The 22,621-nt window shown below is 40.4% G+C and overlaps 1 protein-coding gene across 10 annotated transcripts in view; it reads left to right on the top strand.

The window, feature by feature from the left end:
- The first annotated feature begins 2,162 nt into the window (after positions 1-2,162).
- The window catches only part of CAST (calpastatin), a 112,789-nt gene continuing 92,330 nt past the window's right edge, over positions 2,163-22,621 (top strand). For 2 of the 10 annotated variants that reach the window (XM_050795402.1, XM_050795396.1), the window contains exons 1-2: positions 3,120-3,258; positions 15,809-15,871. In XM_050795402.1, the coding sequence (XP_050651359.1) occupies positions 3,229-3,258; positions 15,809-15,871 (93 nt within the window). In that variant the 5' untranslated portion in view covers positions 3,120-3,228. Of the gene's footprint in view, positions 2,282-2,323; positions 2,610-3,088; positions 3,259-15,808; positions 15,872-22,621 lie in introns of those variants that run through there. The other 8 variants (XM_050795392.1, XM_050795409.1, XM_050795398.1 and 5 more) reach the window with 8 other exon arrangements.

Raw genomic sequence — 22,621 nt, 5'->3', positions numbered from 1 at the left:
ATTCTTCTTTACTCATAGTCATGAATGCATTGTTTAGCAATTGTTCTGCTTATGTGAGTTCTGACTTTTAAGCTAAGCCTGAAGGTTAGGGTTATTATCTCTTATAGATTTTGATATCTAATATATCCTGTATTACAGTGTAGCTACACATAAGCAGAACAATGAGCTGGTGAATAGATCGATTACTTACTCCTGAACATAGACCCTCAGCCCCAGCCAGGTGAGTGGGTTCCTCTTCATCTCCTCAGGTGCCCCCACCTGTTCTCCTTCTGTTCACACCTCACCAGCCAGCTGGCCTGCTCATGCCTCCTTCCTCCTTTCCCTCCTATTGTTGATACAACCCCTGTGGAACCCCAAACTCCCAAAGCACCTTTGTACTTATTCACACACTGTTATGTCTTTCAATATCCCTAAACAATCATGTGTTACAAATGCCATATGACTTCAGCTAAACTGTCAGTCCCTGGAGGGCAGGCAATGTATCTTTTTAATCTCTGTATCTCTCCTTCTACTAGTCCTTTCACAATGCTTTACATACAATACTCTCAAGAAATATATAACCGGGTTAAACTCAATTTTTAAATACTCTGTTGGAAAATAACCTCAAACTTTAATGCCACCAAGTCAGTGGAAACTATTCCAGAGTTTGAATAAAGTACTCCAGGGATCTAAAACCTTGAATCTGGGACATGTAGGCTCCCCAGTAAGAAAATCATTCTTGTTCCTGGGGTGGAGGCCAGGAAGGAGGAGCTGCCTGTCACCTCACCCCTACAGCTTTTGTGTTTTTTAAAATTACTGTAGTGGTGTGGTCACAATCATAAGAAGATCTTGTTTTCAGACTTATGGCATACTTTCCCTCCTTTCTGAATGTAACCGATGCCAACAAACATTTGTTTTTCCTGAGTGAACATAGTCCCAATATCTAAGTTGCTTCATTTTTATGTATAAATTCCTGCAGTGCTACCTGTTTGTTGAAATGCTAGATACACAGGCAGTAAGTAGAATCCTTTAAGAGGAAATGCATTTAAATCCTCTTCTCCCCCCATCCCCTCCCTCAAAATTAAGAATGCTGCTATCCTATCCTTTAAGGAAGAAGTCAGAATTTCTAAAATGAGGAGGTAGAAAGGAAACCAGAATTCTGTTCTGTCAGGCTCCATATAGCATGACAAATCTCTCCTTAAAATCTGCCTTCTGGCCGGGTGCAGTGACTCACGCCTGTAATTCCAGCACTTTGGGAGGCCACAGTGGGTGGATAACTTGAGGTCAGGTGTTCGAGACCACTCTGACCAACATGGTGAAACCTCATCTCTACAAAATAAATAAATAAATAAATAAATATAAATAAATAATAAAAAATAAAAAATTAGCTGAGTGTGGCGACGCGCCTGTAGTCCCAACTACTTAGGAGACTGAGGCAGAAGAATCACTTGAACCCGGGAGGCAGAGATTGCAGTAAGCAGAGATCGCGCCACTGCACTCCAAACTGGGCGACAGAGCCAGACTGGGTCTCAAAAAAAAAAAAAAAAAAAAAAAAATCTGCCTTCTCTCTCTTCAACTGTCTAAACCCCAACACTGCAGACAGCGGTGACCCCAAGTCCCAAAATGACGATGCTATTGCAGGGTAACAAACAGGTTTTCTGTCAGGCCTGATGGTGAACCAGCAGCGACTGCAGGCTGACAGTCTCTCACATAAGCATGTCCTAGTAGGGCTTGTTCAATTTCACTTCTAGCCCCAAACCAGGAAGTGCTGTTTAAGATGAGCCCAAGACAAAAGCAATCTAGCTTCAGAAACAAAACTCGCCAGACTCTAGAAAGACTGTAAGAGTTTAATAAGGGTTTAAATTTGGGACTGTTCTCCGGTTGGCATTGGAACCTATGGTCTCCTCCCCATAAAAGTTTATTAAAATTCGAAACTGCCAAAAAACAAAGTAAAATCATATACGACCTATACAGGCGCGTGCACGCACTTACACACACACACACACACACAGACTAATTTGTTTTTATGATCCGCTTCCTTATCTAGACTGTCCAGGCTTGGGCCAGATTTGAGTTGGTAAACTCTCACAGCTAAAGCAGAGAAGAATGTAGAAAGAGTATCTACTTCTCCGGATTATTGGGAGGAGGGTCGAAGCGTAGACTGGCCACGCCCGGGTCCCGCTCTCTCGTTGCACAACTGCTAGATAGATCTGGGCATCGAAGGAGGAACGATGTAACCTCCAACCCCTTCTTTCTGACCAACCGGAACCCGAGCAGTGCTGGGACCGGGGAGGGTCACCGGGTGAGGACCGGGGCGGTGGGTGTTAAGTTACAGGGCAGGATCCCGGGTCCCTCCACGGGCAGGAAGGGGAGGGCCCATCGGGGCTAGGGGAACCCCGGCGCAGACCTGGGGTGGGGTCGGAAAAGCTGCCTCACCGCGCGCTCCCGGGCCCTCCGCTTCCTCCCTCCCTCCCTCCCTGGCAGGACTCCCCGCCCGGCCTCCCCGCCACTCTCCGCGGCGCATTCCCGGAGGCAGCGCCCGCAGCGGCCTCGCCATGTCCCAGCCCGGCCAGAAGCCCGCCGCCTCCCCGCGTCCCCGGCGCGCAGCCGCCGCCCGCCGCACCCAGGAGGTGAGTGGCGCTCCTGTCGGCGCCGCGGGGCTGGGCGACGGGGGACCGGGTCCCGGAGCTGTGGCCGCCCTCCCTGGGCGTTGCCAGCCTGGCCGGTCTGCCGCCCCCGGCGCCCCTGCGGGGCAGGGAGAGGGCTCGGGGCTCGGCCGCTGTCCGGCAGGTGGCTGGAGGTGTCTGCGGTTCCCCGGCCGGGTCCAGTGCGCTGGGCGTGGCGTTGGCCGGGTAGAGTGTAGTGGGGGCGCGTGGAGAAAAGTTGGCTGGTGAGACGTGGGTGAACGGGGAATGAGGTTCACTCAGGACCCCCGAGTGAGTGCCTTGGTTTCACTGGACAGCGGGATCTAGTTTTCCGCGCTAAGGCCGGGCCGCAGGGCGTGGCTGCCTGGAGACGCAGAGCCTCTTCCCTAACCAGGCAGGAGCCAAATCGGGCGGGCGGGGAGGGGCGGGGTCTGCGCCGGGCTCCACCCCCAGGGTTCTGCCCACCTGGCAGCCGCGGGATGTGCCGAGTTCAGTGCCAGCCAGGTCCCGGCCAGGCAGAGTGCGAGCCCGGCGCCTCCAACACAGCACCCCACGCCCTCGCTGGGTCCCCCGCCGTGCGGATCGGAGTTAGCCGGTTGTTGCCATGGCATTCGCCAGCTGGTGGTACAAGACGGTAAATAGGAGCGGTTGTGCCTGGGCAAGACTGGGAAGGGAGTGTGTTGGAAGGGAATGTGTTTGCTTTGCCCTTCTGGGCGTGCGGATGAAGCGTTGTCCGGGGTTTGGCGTGGAAGGGGTGCGGCCCGGGTGCGAACCGGGTGCGACCTCCTCGCAGACCTTCAGGTTAGGCTCCGGGAGAGGCTGGGGACTCACCCTCTTGTGGTATGTGTGAGCGCGCTCGAGCGTGAGCAGCGCATGCACCTTTCTCGCCCCTGTGTCAAGCACTGTGCTCTGCTGGCGCTCACAAGTGGGATGGAACTGGAATTGTTGCTGGAGGAATTCTGTCTAGAAGGTGGATTCCTGAATGAACTCGGACGCAGCTCGCAAGAGCTTAGATCTAGGGTTCGTTTTTAACCCTTAAGCAAAGGAAAGGTAGATGCAATGTGAGGCAGGGAGAAAATCCCAAACACCAAGGGTTAGAAGCAACTGAGATCTGAGACCAAGACCCTTGGAGAGAGCGGTGGAGGGGTTGGGGAGAGAAAGCGAGAAAGAGAGAGGGAGGGAGGGAGAGAGAGCACGCACAAATGCGAACTGCTCTGCACTTTATTACTTTGGATGAGGGACAAGAACGTTCCATTTGTTTGGTGCATTGAATGTCTGTCCTACCAATTAGGTGTGATATCCAGTCTAGCTGGCACTTCTAGTGTTTTGGAACCAGGAAGCATGATTTAACATTAGACTGCTTTCCAAAAACAACAAAAACCAAAAAACAAAACCACACACAGTTTTGTTGACAGTGAGAGCCAAAATGTTTATGTCTCATGGATTTATGGTGAGAATTAAAAAATTAGTTAGGTATGTCTTTTTCTTAGCATGTGGTATTGGAAAAAGCAAAGATGTTGGAAACAGACACACTTTAGAGCTAGAAACCCTGTATAAGAATCAAGAAAGAAACTGTTACTTATCAGACAATGGACATTTATTGATCATCTACTATGTGCCAGGCAGAATTATATCCCAAAAGTAGTGGTTTTTTTAGATTATTTTTTACTCTCCCTTTCTATATATATAGTATATATGTATAGTGTGTGTATGTGTGTATATTTATAGGATATATATATATATATATGCACACACACACATACACTGTACAGGGTCTCTCTCACTATGTTGCCCAGGCTGGTCTAAAACTCCTGGTCTCAAGCAATCCTCCCACCTCAGCCTCCCAAAATGCTGGGATTACAGACATGAGCCACTGCACCAGGCCTACAAGTTCTTTTTAAAGCCTCCATGTACACTGTGGAGAACAAAGAGTTTTTCTTAAATGAAAATAAGTCAACCTTTTCCATCTGCTTTCACATCTGTAAAATAGAAATCATATGCACTACATAAGTATTGGTGAGGACTAATTAGATTCAAAAATCAAGATACAATATACATATACTTTTAAGAATTGGGGATTCCAATTTCCCTTGAGATATTTCTTCTTGAGTGTTTTCCAGTACATTTCCTGGACTTTTACATGTAGCATTTTATTGATGTGATAAGAGCAAACGTTTACTTTGAGTCATTATTGGCCTAAGGTTCTTATCAAAATGCACCATGTACATTATCTGCAAATATGGATAGGGATAGTTCAGAGTTGACATCAGACTTCTCCTTCCAGACTCATGATTCTCTAAAGGAAACTCTGCTGGATTACTTGGATGAAAGTAGTTTAAATCTATGTTTTTAACCCTGTTTTGTTTAGTCATGGTCTGATGTTTTTGCTAAAACCTCTCTTAGAATCCAATTTTGGTACTATCATGAAAACCTTTTGCTAGCCCTCCTAGAACCAGCTACATGCCTGTGATCAAGCTATAACTTTTCCCAAACCAGTGCTATTCAATGGAAATATAATATGAACCACATCTGCAATTTCAGATTTCCAAGGAGCCACTTTAACAACAACAACATCGCAACAAAAAGCAGGTGAAATTTGTGCTAATCGATATATTTTACTTAACCTATTATATCCCACATATTATTATTTCATCATGTAATCAATGTATAAGCCATTGAGATATGTTACATTCTTTTTTATGTTAATTCTTAAAAATCCAGTGTATATTTACACTAACATATCTCAATTCAGACTTGCCACATTTCAAGAGTGTTCAGTAGCCACAAGTGGCCAGGGGCTATAGTAATGGACGGTATAGCGCTAGACCATGGACTCCTAAACTTTCTTTTTTTCCTTTGGTGATAGGTGGGTGGTCACAGACAATTTTGAGAATCAAATGGCATTTATGGACTGCTTTCCCTTGCAACAAAATACGTACAAACGTACACAAAATGCAGTTTCCAATATAGCTTCAGGGAGTTCAGAGATTTCCAAAAGACCACCCATAAATCCCCCAAAGGTCCATGGAGCCAGTTTATAACACATATTTATATATACACACACATATATGCATACACACATACACACAAGCATATGCAATCCAATGTACATATATGTGCATACTTATATATAATACACACATGCATGTATAATACATATATAGATAACTAGATTTATGTGTGTATATATCTACAGATATAAATACAGATGTCTGTATATACACATGCATGTATAATACATATATAGACAGATTTATATGTGTATGTATCTACAGATATAAACACAAATGTCTGTATATACACAGATATCTCATAATACTTCAGATAAATCCTATAATTAAAATATCTTTGTGGAATCCTTAAATACTGAAAAGGTTGTAAATGATCTAACTTTCAAGATTTTGGCAGAATAAAATGAAATAATTAAAAGAATGTCTAAGATGCATTTGTTTAACAGCATGCCACCTATAAAACTAGTCAGTGAAACATTACAATGTGTATTTCCACACTGAATGCCATCAATTCTATTGACTTTATCTTCTGAAGAATTATGTGGTTGTAGTAAACACACACACACACAACTTTGAAAAGCTAAATTTGAAGAACATCTTATGAGCCATGTAACGATCAAGCATGAACGAAGGTTAATTTGGCCCACACCAGTAATCACATTCCTGAATCATAAGTTGATTCTATTAGGCTATGTTAATTAAAGGTGTTTCTTAGCCTAATTAGATCCATAGACCTAGTGACAGCATGATCAAGGAGCCCAGTCATTTGGGAGGCCCCGTCATTGCAACCAGCCTGGGAAGGGTGTTGCAAGCCTCCCATGGCCAGGACAGATCACTTGCTCACAGTGAATTTTAGAACTAAGGAAGGCAAATAATAGGGCCTGCAAAAAGGGCTCAGACTTTAGGGTAATGGAAGCACAGAGGTCAAATACAGCCTTTCTCTTTCAGCTGACAGTCTTTGAATTAGTTTGCTCCCCATTTTGTATACGCCTTTAAAACTAAGAGTAGCATCTGATAATATTTTTCTTTAAAATCAGTTTTGGCACTTCCCAGAAAGTTAATTATGTTCTACAAGTGCCTTTTAAAGAATGCTATAGCCTTCTGGGGGTGGGAACAGTGGCTGGTCATGTGAGATTCCACATGGATAGGTGGGTAATTAGTTCTGACTAGATTGTCTCAGCAGATACAAGACTACTCTAAGTAGTCCATCATTTTTCCCCCTTGAGGTATTTTAAAGATGAAAATCATATTAACAGATACTAAAGTTCTGTTCTTTAAGTTGTCTCATTTTCCTTTCGTGAAAACATACCCAGAAAGCTTTACAGCCGCCATAAAGGGGGAAAAAGTATATCAGATGTCTTCCAGTTAAGAAAAATGCAAGAACAGCTCCATCCAATAAACACTGTTTATGTAAGTTATCTCCTCAAATGGACAAGTCAGTTAACTCAGGAAGAAAAAGGTCTAAAGTTATAGTTTTCTAAAAATGTATGGAATTTGTTTTGATTGTAAAAAACTCATAGAACATAAGAATAAATTTGGTAAAGCTCAAAGATGTTCACAGTTGTTTATTGTCCACCTGCTGTGTGTCAGTTTTGTGCAGAGTGCAGTGGACACACAAAAAAATCGTGCAGTGCTCTGTACCTGGCCTCCTCTTGCATGTCTCATAGATAAAACCACAAGTTCATTCTCATGACGACTGCTGTGGCAACAAAGTAACTATTTAAGTTCTCATGATACCCCCTTTGACTTAGGGAAAACTCATCAAGCCTTACTTCAGGTGAATCCCAGGAGCTAATCTATGACAGGCAGTAGATGCCACCTCTGAAAACTGGACACATAGGGCCTGTACCTTTATGGTGGCATCTTGTCATGTCCGCTAAAATCTTAAAATGTTAGAAAAAAAACGAACACTTGGGGTTCAATGAAACATAGGGATTTCAGAATTATAGCTATGCAGTTAATCCTTAATACATATTAAGCATTAGTACACAAAATAAGAGAAGAGTATAATGAGGCCGGGGGCGGTGGCTCACGCCTGTAATCCCAGCACTTTGGGAGGCTGAGGCGGGTGGATCGCAAGGCCAGTAGTTCAAGACCAGCCTGACCAAGATGATGAAACCCCATCCCTACTAAAAATATAAAAAATTAGCCGGGTGTGGTGGCAGGCACCTGTAATCCCAGCGACTTGGGAGGCTGAGGCAGAAGAATGGCGTGAACCTGGGAGGCGGAGTTTACAGTGAGCCCAGATCGCGCCACTGCACTCCAGCCTGGGTGACAGAGCAAGACTTCATCTCAAAAAATAAATAAATAAATAAATAAATAAATAAATAAATAAATAAATAAATACAAGAGTATAATGACCTCTTCGTATACCAATCATTGGTGTCAATAATTGTCAACATTGTGCCAATCTTGTTTTATCTGTTAACTGTCACAGCTGCCAGCACAAGTACACACACACACACTTTTTCAACATATTTTAAAGTATGGGAATTGCAAATACAAGTTTCATCCTTGTAACCAAATTGCTGTAGTTTGTTGGGAAAGTGAATTCTTTAACCCCCATGTAGTTTATCTCCTTGAGTGTAATATGAAGATGTGAGAATAATATATAATACACAGTCATGAGATAGACAAAGTACTAAACAAAAGCTTTATCAGATGAACCTGATAAGGTTCCTTTGTACTTTAGGGAAAGTAAAATACTAAATTCTTCTGTTCTAATGTTTACAGCCTTAGGAAATGAAATCCTCAAACCTTTAGTCACTGGCTTCTAATTCACCACAGTTAGATTGCTGCCAGGGAAAAAGAAGGGAGTGGAATAATTTTAACTGTATTCTTAAAATTAACAAGGCAATGAGCCAGGCTCCTCACTAATGTCAACTCTTTTCATAAATTTGCCAGCCCCTGGGATAGATACCATTAGCCCTATGTTACAAGAAGAAACTGAAAAATTAAATTATCTGCCCAAGGTCATGGTCACATAGCCTTACAAATCTGTGCTCTTTCTGCCCTATTAGAGTCTATTGCAGTCAACTAACAGAGGGCAATGACTCTGAGTATTTAAAACAAAGGGAATGAAACATAGGGGAATTGCTTACCTAGGCAACAAAAAAGGCTGGGAAGCCATCAAGGGAGGGTGAGGCAACCCAGAGATTAGAAATTGCAGGAAGCTGCTACCACCCCTAGTCTAGAGGGACACAGGGAGGACAAGGGTTACCTTGTGGAAGCTGGAACCACAGCCGACCCATCCTGCAGGAGGTGCTACCGGAGGAGGGGGTGGAGCAAAGGGAATACCACCCACCCACCACCTCTAGTCTCCTGGCAGTGCCTGCTGTTGGCTAAACCCAACTTGAGGCCATCCATCAGGAGAATTGCAGCCAGCAAAGTTCCACTGCAATTTGAACACAGCAGAAGTGGAACAAGGAATCCACCTGGGGGACACTCCTAGGATCTGCACCCAGGGAGACGGTTATGAAGCAAAACCAGCTTTACAGAAGCTTTGGTCCTTCTGCTTGTTTGCTGAATAATTTTGCTTTGGCAAGTAGAATACATATACAAATATATCGTAAGGTATTTTGTGGGAAATACCAATTTGCACATCATCTCTTAATTTTTCAAGCTACCTTCTTGGCCTCTTTCTCTTTTGTCTAGTTTACTGATCTGAAAAGAGCAAAAGTACTTCTCAGGGAATGTTTATGGGCTTGTGGAAACATGGTCTTTCAATCAAGAATTATTTGTTATGGTCCTACCACACATCTAGGAACAAAAGGATGTAATTTACCCTGTGATTAGGAAGGCAAGATGTATGGGTTTATAAAGTAATCAGTAAGCAATAGAGTGTACAATAGAGTGCTAATTTGTTTGCTTTACTGAGAAAATAGAGATTAATATGCAAATATGAAAACACAATGCTCCATTAATAGGGCAAAGCTCAGAATTAGACAGGAAACACTGGTGTGAACATAGGGCACTGTGCGACTTCACTGAGCAATCCGAGTTTACCTAGGAGGAGCCCAGAGCCGCCCCAGTCTGCCTGACCCTAGGAACCTCCCCATGGGTGCCGACTCAGTGGGATGGTTTGAGGAGCAGAAACTTCCACTTCCTATCATGGTGCCCACAAATCTTCCCCTAAAACCAATGGTTCTCAATCCTGATTGTATATTGGAATCAGCTGGGGAACTTTAGAAAAATGTACCCATGGCCAGGCCGCATTCTATTCAAACTAAATCTAAATCCCTATGCCCTGACACAAATGTTTCTAAAAGCTTCCCAGGTGCCTGTGACAGGCACTGAAGGATGGGACCTACTGCTAACCTGAAGGCTTTGTGATCCTCGGGAGCCCCTGGTACAAGCCTTTCTCCGTGTGTGTGACGGTAGAGAGCTGAGTTCCATGAGCTTGGAGAGTCCAGAGGCACCAAGATAACCTTTTATTGCTCCATGAGTTTTCCACAGCTGTCCCTGGACATGCAAATACTATTGCAATGAAATTCTCACCAAATCGAAGAAGGAAAATTTTTAAGTTTTCAAATAAGTCACCCACCAAGGCATATGATACAATATGTTTTAGTATATTCACAGGGTGGTCACAACCATCAGCACAATTTTACTTCAGAATGTTTTCCTTTCCTCCTAAAAGAAGCCTCATACTTTAAAAAAAAACTAATAATAAAGCAAAGGCATTTCAGAAGCACACTAGCATTTCATAGTCTTTTCACAGCTGGACTTAATGCTGGCAAGGGCTGCTTTTCTGTCCTCTTGCTTCTTTTATATGTGAAGAAGTTTCTTTGATTTTTTTTTTTCCTTTTTTTGTGATGGAGTTTTGCTCTTGTTACCCAGGCTGGAGTGCAATGGTGCGATCTCAGCTCACTGCAACCTCCACCTCCTGGGTTCAAGTAATTCTCCTGCCTCAGTCTCTCAAGTAGCTGGGACTACAGCTGCGCACCACCATGCCCCTTAATTTAATTTTTGTATTTTTAGTAGACATGGGATTTCACCATATTGGCCAGGCTGGTCTCGGACTCCTGATTTCCTGATCTGCCCACCTTGGCCTTCCAAAGTGTTGGGATTACAGGCGTGAGTCACTGCGCCTGGCCTACTTTCTTTGATTTTTATCTTATTTTGTGTGACATGTTCCCTCGGCTGTCTATGTCTCTGTGTGTATCTGGGTAATAACAGGGCAGGTGCCTAAATGCGGCAGAGTTGAACCTCGCCCTGGCAGAAGCCCTTAGCTGGGTGAGAGCTCAGGCTCTGAGCCTTATTGCAGTTAGCTCTTATTGACTTTTTTCAGATTTATGGGTTTGCAATGGCAGATTTTAAATGTATAGAGGCTGTCACCTAGAATGAGGACAAACGACAGTTGTACTTGCCAACTACGTGATAAAAATGAGGATGAAAACAGTTTGAAAAATTATTCCTTCTTGAGTTAAGACAGCAAAGCCCTAGATCTGATTTTTTTTCCCTGGCTCTGAGCTTCTGGAGCACATACCCTCTTCATCTTAGCCCCCATCTAGTCTCCTGTCTTCTAGGGCCTTGTCCTTCCAATGAACTTCTTTTCTACGGCATCCTGTCCTGCTCCTCCTGTCTTTGGCCTCCTCTCTAGCTGCCAATACAGGACAGAATTCATAAGTATTGTGTGTTCTGTTCATTTATAAAACAAATTTTAGAATAGGAAGGTTTTGTGTTTTGTTATTTTTCGCGCCTTTTGTTTTGTTCTCATTTCAGATCACTGGCATGCTCTAAAGACTTTTTTGATGAAAATCCTAAGATCCTAGTTAGCTTTCAACTAGATCCAAAGTAGCCTAGTCTCTGGCCCACGTAATCCTGAGTGGTATCACCATGGAGAACATTGCTGTTCAGATCTTCAGTTTCTTTATTCATGAACCAAGGCGACAGTGGCTACTCCCTAGAGCTGCTGTGGGGAGCAAAGGAGACCACATAGGAGATGCCTGGCACTGGGCCTAGCACAGAGTAGATGCTTAGGAGGTATTAGTTTCTATTGTCTAATTAGTTTTGTGGTTCAGTTCTCTTTCCCCAGCTGTCACTCCTTCCCTGTTCCCTGCTCATCTCACTCTCCTCAACCCAGCAGTTACATGTAGTAGTGGTCAGCAGAGTTTTCTCTCTTCGCTGTTTAGACTCTTGCAGATTCCTGAGCCGGATCAAATTCGACATATGTCATTCCCAAATATTTCATTCCGTCTTCTCAGTTATGTGAAAAGTACTCAATTATCTCATGAATCTCTCTCAGAGAAAAGATACAATTGACTTTACATCATTAACAGACTGCTGAATATTGAATAATATTCAAGAAATGATCAGGGCAGTGGTTAATTGATAAACTTGTTATTTACTGGAAATTCTTGTTAATTGTCTTAGGGTGATAATAGTATTGGATATATACCAATACCGTTTGGGAAAATGTTCTCAAATTTAAGGAGATGCGTGGTGAAAAGTTTAGGGTTAAAAGTTCAGGATATCTGTAATTTACTTTCCAATACAGGTATATAAAAACATGTAGCGCCCTCTTGTTCCCTCTCTCTCTCTCTCTCTCTCTCTCTCTGTGTGTGTGTGTGTGTGTGTCTGTATGTATGCCTGTGTGTGTATGCAAACGGCAAAATGTGGCAACAATGTTAATCGTTGTTGAAATCTGAATGGGGGGAATATGTGCATTCATTGTATTATTCTTTCAACTTTTCTGTCTGTTGGAAATTTTTCATGATAAATAGCTGGGCTTAAAATAGGAACTGGGCCAGGAGCGGTGGCTCACACCTGTAATCCCAACGCTTTGGGAGGCCGAGGCAGGTGAATCACCTGACGTCAGGAGTTCGAGACCAGCCTGACCAACAGAGATGGGCGAAACCCCATCTCTACTAAAAATATAAAAATTAGCCGGATATGGTGGTGCATGCCTGTAATCCCAGCTACTTGGGAGGTTGAGGCACGAGAATAGCTCGAGCTCAGAAGGTGGATGTTGCAGTGGGCCGAGATCGCACCACTGCTCTCCAGCCTGGGTAACAGAGTGAGACTCAGTCTCAAAAAAGAAAAGAAAAGAAAAGAAAAAAAAAAACTGGAAAAATATAATTCATGAAGTTCTAAAAAAATTGGCCTTTTATTATAAGTGATTTTTATTTATGTCATTATACTTTTGTGTATTTTAAAATAGCTTTCTATTGTGAGCAACTTTTTCTTTTGAAGTCAAAAAATAACAATGCTTATAGTACATAATTTTAAAGTTGTTATTTTAAGTTACTATTTTAAGGGAGAAAAGGCTGTACATGCATTTACTGTGGGGTAATAAATTATGATATATATTTGCCACATGAGCAGAAAGCAGAGTGAGACCCTGCGGAGAGCATGGAACCTTGTACCAGACAAGAGCAAGTCACCTTTTAAAGTTTTTTCGTTTGTAAAATCTCTTGACAAGTAAATGAGGCACTCAAAATAGTAAACACCCAATAAAACAGTGGCTATTATTGTTATTACTTATATTATGTAATCTGAAAAAATATGAATTACAGATTATGAATGTGGTATCATGGTTCTAAAATTGCCAGTTCTGGAGGGAGACAGATTTAGTAATCTCTGTCTTTGTAGAATGAGTTTTTTAGAGATGTTTAAAGAAAACTTTTAGGCAAATTTAACAGAGCTTATTTGAGCAAAGGATGATTTATGAATTGGGCAGTACTGAAAATGAAAAGTGGTTCAGAGAGCTCAGTACACTCCAGCAGCAAGAGCAGCAAGCTTTTATAGCTGCATGTGGAAGCAAAGCGAAGAAATTACTTGATTGACTACAACTAGGCATTTGCCTTATTTAGGTATGGCCTGATGAGAGGTTTGTAGTTATACAACCAGTCAGCTGGTTGGCTGGTTATGATTGGCTGAGGCTCATTTTTGTTTTGTTTTAAGCCATTTACAAGAAATGCCTTCAAGTTAAGTTTCAGTGTGCTTAGTAAGGTATCTGAGGACAGAGACTACCTCAGGCTAATGGCCCCCTTATTTACTTTAACAGAGATAAGTAATATTTCCCCCTCAAGTCTGGCTTTTACAAATTTTTTCTCACCAATTATTCTAGTATTTATCAATTGCCATATAGCCATGATATCTAAGTGGGCTTTAAAATGGTTCATTTTTAAAAGATTCATTTAATTATTCAAGACTGATTGCCCTCAGCTATGTATAAACAAACCCTTGACTAGGATGTATAGGAAAAAGAAGCCCTGTAGAGGGTTTCACCAAGCTATTGCACACTGGCTGCTTTTCAGTGGGATTCCAATCACTAATCCATGAGAGTGTTTCTTCTGGGTCAGAATTGTACATTCATGAATGTGCCTTATGGCCAGTTGTTCATACAAAACACTATTAAGAAAGGAGTTCAGCCACAGGTTCTGGTACTCCTTGGCAATTTTTAGTAGCATATCTGTTGATATGATTAAAGAAAACATTATCTCACTCATAGGTGGCAACTGAACAATGAGATCACTTGGACTCGGGAAGGGGAACATCACACACCGGGGCCTATCATGGGGAGTGGGGAGGGGGGAGGGATTGCATTGGGAGTTATACCTGATGTAAATGACGAGTTGATGGGTGCTGATGAGTTGATGGGTGCAGCACACCAACATGACACAAGTATACATATGTAACAAACTTGCACGTTGTGCACATGTACCCTAGAACTTAAAGTATAATAATAATAAATTAAAAAAAAAAGAAAACATTATCTAATTCCATTTAGCATGTTCTAATGGCAAACAACAGATTTTAGTCAGAAAGGCTGTTTTGTGACCTTTTCCCATTTACCAGTTATGTTTCCATGTAAACACCATCAAATCACTATTATTCTTAGTTTTCTCATTTATAAAACAACATGAGCTTCTTTTTTTGTATCAAATAAAACTATATGGAAGTGCCTGTATATAATAATATAAATTGTTATTATTATCATTCTTCTTAATTCAAATAATTTCACTGACCTACATATCCAGGTTATTATTCTGCTTTAGGGAACATAATAGCATCTTATATTTTGATTCAATTGAGGGTGATTAGGATTGAATCCAATGGTAAGCTTTTGTTTTTTCATATTTGGCTCCCTTTTCCCACTTTCTTGAACATCCCACAGTGTGACAGAAATGAAATAATTGTTTGTAACCCCTATTCAGGAACATATAACTATTTTTTCATTTCTCAAACAATTTCAGTGAAGTTTGGCTTATTTTACCTTATCGCCAAAACAAATGAATATGTAAGCTACTTGAAGCTTTTATGCCCCACGTAAAAATATTTGCATTAGGGAGAGTTTGATCAATGGGTATAAAGACAGTTAGTTACGAGGAATAAGATCTGTTGTTCTATTGCACAGTAGGGTGACTATAGTTAACAGTAATGTATTATATGCTTCAAAATAACTAGGATTTTGAATGTCCTCACCACAAAGAAATGATGAATATTTGAGGCGATAGATTTAGTAATTACCCTGATTTGATCATTACCCAATGTACATTCAAAACATCACCTTGTACCCCATAAATATGTACCATTGTTATGTGTTAATTAAAAATAAAATAACACTTTTAAAAATTGCATTTATCCTCGGTGTCCTAGTAAGAAAAATAATTCTGTTTATAGACATAACGAAATCTTAAAGCCATAATACATAGAAGAAGTTGCAGGTATGGTCTTTGTCCTTCAGGTTTTATCTTTCTGCATTGGTGAATATGCGGAAGAACTCTAGGGAATTCCCTTGGAGGACTCCTGAGTCCCTGCTGAACTGAGCCTTAAGTATGGCTTCAGATGAAACATGGTTCTTAGAGATCTCATCTCCTTGATGAATGAGATGTCTACCATGCTGAAAACTTGAGCTTAAAATTCGTGAGGCATTTTTTAGGAGATAAGATGCCGCCTTGGCATCATAATCAGCTCTGCATCTAGTTAATTACAGACTGACCTTCTGGATCCCAAATGAATGTCTGTAGCATCCCTTGATTTTTGAAAGCCACCTACATTGGTGTGAATTACCAGCATTCTCAGAGGAAGATTAAAGTGGTCTTTTTTTTAAAAAAAAAAAAAAAAAAAAAAAAAAAAAAAAGGGTATGCATTTAGCCTTTGGGGATTAAAGTTACTATCATCTGTGTCATCTTCCTTTATTAAGCATTATTTTTTACTTTTTTATAGCATGTCAGTGAAAAAACCAGTGAATCGCCTTCCAAACCAGGAGAAAAGAAAGGATCAGATGAGGTAATTTCCACAATACTGGGCTTTCATTTTCTCTTGCTTTTAAACTGTGAAATATGCCTTGAAATATTAAATAATGATGTAGCGAAGAGCTTCTGCTTTGCTTAATATTGGGAAATTTTGATTTAACCAAGTTTTGATTCAAGAATATAGAGAGAAATCACTAAAAATCAATTAAAAAAGTTGTTCTTGGGAATAGAGCTTGTATGAATACTTTCCCTTTAGTAATAGAACTATTACTAAAGGTACTATTGCTTAGGGTGTTTTCCCTATAGGAATTGGTGAATCCAAATTGTTTTGTTGATGAACATGTCAAGTGTAGAAGGGAAAACACATGCTGTAGTAGAAAGAAAAATCTTTTTTTTTTTTGTAACATAAGCCATGCAAGGAGGACAGGGAAAGCCAGATTAACCAGTCCTTCAGATTCATAAACAAAAGGAAGAGATAACTATTTAATTTGCATAGATTCTATGGCAAACTAGTAAAACTAAATCTCCCCACTTTGAGATGGGTTTTCTTTGAGGCTCTTTCCTCTTTCACTGAATGACATACCATTCTTTGCACTGTTAAGAATGACCTACTTCTCTATGGAAGAGTCATGTGAAATTTCTGCCCTTCCAAAGGGTACAAGATTTGCCTTCCTTTACCTGCTTTTTGTGTGTTAAATCTTAATATAACTGGATAATATATTCATCTTTATCGAGTAGAAATTGAGTCGTTTCTAAGTTGTAAACGTCATATAGCCAGGTTCTAAAAGGTATATGGAAATCTAGAAAACATCAAGTGATCATTTGATTTTTCTCTATATTATCAACTTTAATCAGGTGTTTTTCTGAAATTTAGTTCTTCTTTCTGCTTATTTTCTGCAGTTTCAAAATAGTCAATATGTAAGGAGGCTGTTATGGCTAGAACCTGCTATGCATTCTGTACTAAAGTTTATGCCTACATTTTCTACCATTGTTTTCATTACCAGTACCCATGAAAATGTAATTTAGATTGTTTCTTACCAAACAAGTTTTTAGTGAATTTTTTATAGCCATGAAAGGCAAATGATTCTTTAAAAATAGAAAGTAGAAGTAAACATATTAAGATTTCATCCTGTTTCCTGGTTAAATTAATAAAAGATACATTTCCATTTAAAAAAAAAAAAACATACAATTTTTTCCTTTTCCCAGCATGTAAATCTACCACCTAGTGTCAGACGGGCGGGGTGGCTCACACCTGTAATCCCAGCACTTTGGGAGGCCAAGGTGGGCAGATCATGAGGTCAGGAGTTCAAGACCAGTCTGGCCAACATAGTGAAACCCCGTCTTTACTAAAAATACGGAAAATTAGCCGGCCGTGGTGGTGTGCGCCTGTAATTCCAGCTACTCGGGAGGCTGAGGCAGGAGAATCGCGTGAACCTGGGAGGCAGAGGTTGCAGTGAGCCGAAATCGCGCCACTGCACTCCAGCTGGGTGATAGAACGAGACTCCGTCTAAAAAAAAAAAGAGGAAAAGAAAAGAAAAGAAAAGAAAATCTACCTAGTGTCATTTAACTCATTTATCAACCCTACCCTTTAAATATATTTTCTGATAGGTTATCTATCAAATTAATATTGAGCAAATATTGAACACTTCCTGATTGAAAACCATAGTGTTCTTTTATTCTCCAGACCAGTAAATAATGTTTTTGGATGTTACTCTCTATTAATGTTAATCAAGGTTATTTGCCCAAAAAGGAAGTTTTCTTTTCCAATATGGCCAAGTGGATACAAAGCCAATACTAATTTGGTCATTCTTGCCAATTGTAACTTGGAAACTTAATATTACAGCTTGGATATACAGGATGTACCGGCATTATTGGTATGTAACAAGTGATGGCACATAGTTAACTCTTTAATGTCTGGATTATAATGTCTGTCATCTCCATATTTATAAAAGGTTTAGAAAGGAAAACACTGTTAAGAAGCCCAGTTATAAGAGGTAGACTTGACTTTGATTTAAAACATTGAAAGGCTGAACTTCCACTTTAATGAAGGAACAGGGAATTTTTCTTCTCCTTATTGGCATAGCAATTCTGACATTGTTTTATTATATTTCTGGTAAATTCACATTCATGACTCCTGCCCTTGTGCCAGAGCCTGGACATAATCAGTGTTTTGACTCTGTCCCAACCAGCAGAAGCAAAAAGGGGATAGAGACTTTGCTCTGTCCCCATAGCTTAAATCATGACTTTAGACAAAATAAATTTAACAGAATTTGTTAGAGCAAAGAATGATTTGTGAATTGGGCAGCGCTCAAAACTGGAAGAGGTTCCTAGAGCTCTTCTCTCTCCTTAAATTCTGCCCGTATGTATTTGTTAAGGTGGCCAAGCATGAGGGTGGGTATACTTGGTAGTCAGGGTATGTTTCCAAAATGGTCTGCCTCAAAGGTCCTCATTCTTTATGTTATGCGCAAATAAGTCATTGATGAGATACTGTGTCCTGGAGACAGTTCGAGGAAACTGTCCCACTTTAGGCATTATGTTAGCCTTGATGTTCACAACTATAAAACCATGAGCAATCTGAATTTGTTATCTGTCCTGCCTACCATCCACAGTTTATTGCCATCCCCTTTTCTTCTCAAAATTACCAGAGAAAGACTTCCTGAAACTAATTATTTCTTCCAAATATTTTCTTACCTACTGCTCTGTTGACCAAAACGTGAGATTAAGAAGCTTAGTTTGGATTTTAGTAATCCATTTTCAAACTGGCATGTACCTGACATGTTAAATAACTTACCGTCCCCAAGCATATGCAAATATACTGCTTAGTCCTCTGAGGACAAATCAGGGTCTTTGAAACAAAATCAGTTTGAAAATTTGCTTTCTATGTTAGGGGTACTTCTTCACAGTTTTTTCTTCTCTTTTTATTATTCTGCTGCATTTCAATTAGAGATGCCAGAAAAGGGCACAGAGGAGGACTTTGGGAGGATATAACCAGAAGAAAAAATTGATGAGGGTTAGGTGAGAACCACCACTATATTGCAGTATGTAAAAATACATGGAGGGCCAGGTGCATTGGCTCACGCCTGTAATCCCAGCACTTTGGGATGCTGAGGCGGGCGGATCACAAGGTCAGGGGATCGAGACCATCCTTGCTAACATGGTAAAACCCTGTCTCTACTAAAAACACCAAAAAAAAAAAATTTGGCCAGGCATGGTGGCATGCACCCATAGTCCCCGCTACTTGGGAGGCTGAGGCAGGAGAATCGCTTGAACCTGGGAGGTTGAGGTTACAGTGAGCCGAGACTGTGTCACTACACTCCAGCCTGGGCGACAGAGCAAGACTGTCTCAAACAAACAAACAAACAAAACAAAACAGACATGGAGATGAATGTAGCCATGTGAATTTCAGAGCTCTTTCTCCCTTGCTATTTGTCAATAGTTGTTTTTCTTCGGAATATTACCCCAACACAACCTTTAAGTGATCCTAAGATACCTGCAGCAATTTTATTTTTATTTTTATTTTTTTGAGATGGGGTCTTACTCTGTCGCCCATGCTGGAGTGCAGTAGCGTGATCATGGCTCCCTGCAGCTTCGACCTCCCCGGGCTCAAGTAATCTTCCCACCTCCCAAAGTGCTAGGATTACAGGTGTGAGCCACCACGCCCAGCTACCTACAGCAATTTTAATAGAACGTTGAAACTAGTATATCATTTGTCATGCTGCATTTGAAGTACAAATACTTGAGGACAGGGTAAGGTAAGTGTCTGAGAATTTATTTATGTTTGCTTGTTTATACCAATTGTTACGAAGTTTTCAATTTTTTCTCAGATGGAGATGAATTATAGGGCCAAAAGTTGAATGGACTAACAAACCAAAGATAAAGTAACCAGAGAGGAGGAAAAAGGAAAATGAAAACACTTACCATCAGCAACTTTAAATACAGTAGAACAAATAAGTCTTTCCAAACCTGCAATCAAATCTATTTAAAGGATGTAACTGACACATCTGGCCACACTGGGGGATTGTGAATCTTTTGGCAACATATTTCAGTAAAGTCCTGGGGAATGGAATTTAAAGTATAAAACGGGCATGATCTCAGAGAGCCAATTTTAAAAGCTTCAAACTTAACAATGGATTTATTTTTATGAGTAAAGGAAAGAAGACACGAAAGAGAATGCAAATTCTGCCTGGAAGGAAAAGATGTTTGTTACATTTTCCTTACTCTAATGGCATTGGTGGCCTGCTTTTCCTCAATATTTACCTTTCTTCCTTCTAAAATGCACGAATTCAATGTTGAATGACTCAAACATTTTTTAAACTTTTTTCTTTTAATAAAGTTAGACTTTTTTTCATCACAAAATAATACATACTTGTGAAAAACAATATTACCCTGAGTCTTACCACTTAGTTAACTAACTACTGCTCTAAAATTGTGTGTATATTCTTAAATTATCATGATGTCATGTATTTATAATTATTTTATATGCCAATTTTAGTACTTTTTAATGATTGCACAGCTAAAATATAATTATTGAAAAACATTTAGAAAGTACCAGAGAATTTAAAGAAAATAAACACCCTTGGCCAGGTGTGGTGGCTCACGCCTGTAATCCCAGCACTTTGGGAGGCTGAGGCAGGCAGATCAGCAGGTCAGGAGTTCGAAACCAGCCTGGCCAATATGGTGAAACCCTGACTCTACTAAAAATGCAAAAATTAGCCGCGCATGGTGGTGGGCGCCTGTAGTCCCAGCTATTTGGGAGGCTAAGGCAGGAGAATTGCTTGAACCTGGGAGGCAGAGGTTGCAGTGAGCTGAGATTGCACCACTGCACTCCAGCCTGGGCAACAGAGCGAGACTCTGTGTCAAAAAAAAAGAAAAATAGAAAATAAACACCCTCATCTAGGATTCCAGCACCTAAAGAGATGGGCACGATATACATCTTGGTGTATTTTCCTGCATCTTTTTTCTGTGTATGCATATTTTGTTTAGTGAAATGCTACATATCTTGATTTTTAAGCAGAAATAGCAAAGGAACATCATTATAGTCTGAAAATGGTAAATCATGTGCTTTGTGATGGATAAATCTTTTCCAATTAAAAAAAGACCCACCAGTGTGTGTGGCATTTAAGTATATAGAAAACCATTATTCAAGTACCTTGGCATTCAATATGGCATTTAATAGTAATTATTTTGTGCTCTGTTTTTGAAAGGGGGAGAAATTTACTTCTTATTCAAGAAGTAATTTGTGACAGTGTTCCCACAAGTGATTTAGCTGTCATTAGCAAGTTCTAGAAGAGTACTGCAGCAAACATTATTTTAACATCATTTTATGTGTCATGACAAGAGAGTTCATATTAATTGCAGGGAGTTGATTGTGGCTGCACAAGCTCATGTCTTAGTGCCAAGAAAAGCTAAGCTGAAAAGCTGCACCGAGGCAGTCATGCCTGGCTCACCAGGAGATCCAGCCCCAAGTGGCCACCAGAGGCTCGCACTGGGTGTCTGACTTGGGAGGCTAAACTGACTCTGGGAAGTTACAAGTTTCTTTTCAACTGTGGTTTCCCCATTTTTTCATTTGAAATTTTCATTTATTGTTTCATTGATTATTTTCTAAGATCATTTTTTCAGGGAGGGAGCACAATGATGATTTTCTGAGTGTGCGTGAATGTTTTCTCGTTGGCGACACACAAGGAAGTCAATCAATACAAAATTGTACAACATTCTCGGGTCACAGTTTCGTTCCTCAAAATTCTGTATCTATTGCTTCATGGTTTTCTGGCTTTTTGTGCTACAGAGATGTCTGAGGCAGCCTACTTTTGACTTACTTTTTAGGAAGCTTATTTTTCTCACCTTGGTGCAAGATTTTTTTTCTTTTGTTTTTACAATTTAAAAATACTGCCAGGATGTGCCTGTATATTAATATGTGTTTTTCTATATGAATTTGTCTTGGAATGTCTGTTATTTAGTTATTTCTTTAATTATTGCTCTTATTTCAGTTTCCCTTGTTTCTTCTTAAACATACATATTCAATAGTTCCTCTTTATCAACTGTTTCACTTTTCATGATTTCAGTTATCCATGGTACAATACAATGAGATATTTTGAGAGAGAGAGAGAGAGACCCCATCTACATAACTTTTATTACAGTATATTGCTATAGTTGTTATATTTTAGTATTAGTTATTGTTATTAATCTCTTACTGTGCCTATTTTAGAAATTAAACTTTATTATAGGTATATATGTATAGGAAAAACCATAGTGAGTACAGGGCTCAGTACTATTTGCAGTCTCAGGCATCCACTGGGGAATCTTTGAATATATCCACTGCAGATAAGAGAGACTACTGTAATTCTGACATTAACATTCACTGATCATCTGCCTCACAATTTTCTTTTGTTGACATCTACCTTTGCACTCTGGAAGAGTTTCTGAAGTTTGCCCGCCACATATTTTATTTCTAAATTCTGCTCTTTGAAACTTCTAATACAGATTTAAATTTTGGTTTTGGGTTTTGGTTTCTTTGTGCCCCCTTCTTATCCTCTTTTATCTCTTTGTCTCACTCCATTATCTTTCCATCTCAATCTGTAGCTCTTTACTCCATTTCATGAAGGTAATACCATCTTGTTTCCTATCAAGGATGCACACTTGTGTCTGAATTTTCTTCTTAACCTGTATCATCTTATGAGATCTGTCTTTTTCAGTCTTCAGGGTAATGGTGCCCTCTGCCTTTCTCTCTGATGGTTTTGAGAGGCAAAATTTATTTCTGGTGACTCATTTTTTTTTTGACTAATTT

The sequence above is a fragment of the Macaca thibetana genome, chromosome 6 (genome assembly GCF_024542745.1).
Source record: "Macaca thibetana thibetana isolate TM-01 chromosome 6, ASM2454274v1, whole genome shotgun sequence".
NCBI lineage: Eukaryota > Metazoa > Chordata > Mammalia > Primates > Cercopithecidae > Macaca > Macaca thibetana.
Note: the sequence above shows the minus strand (reverse complement) of the source record. Positions and strands in the feature narration are given on the sequence as shown.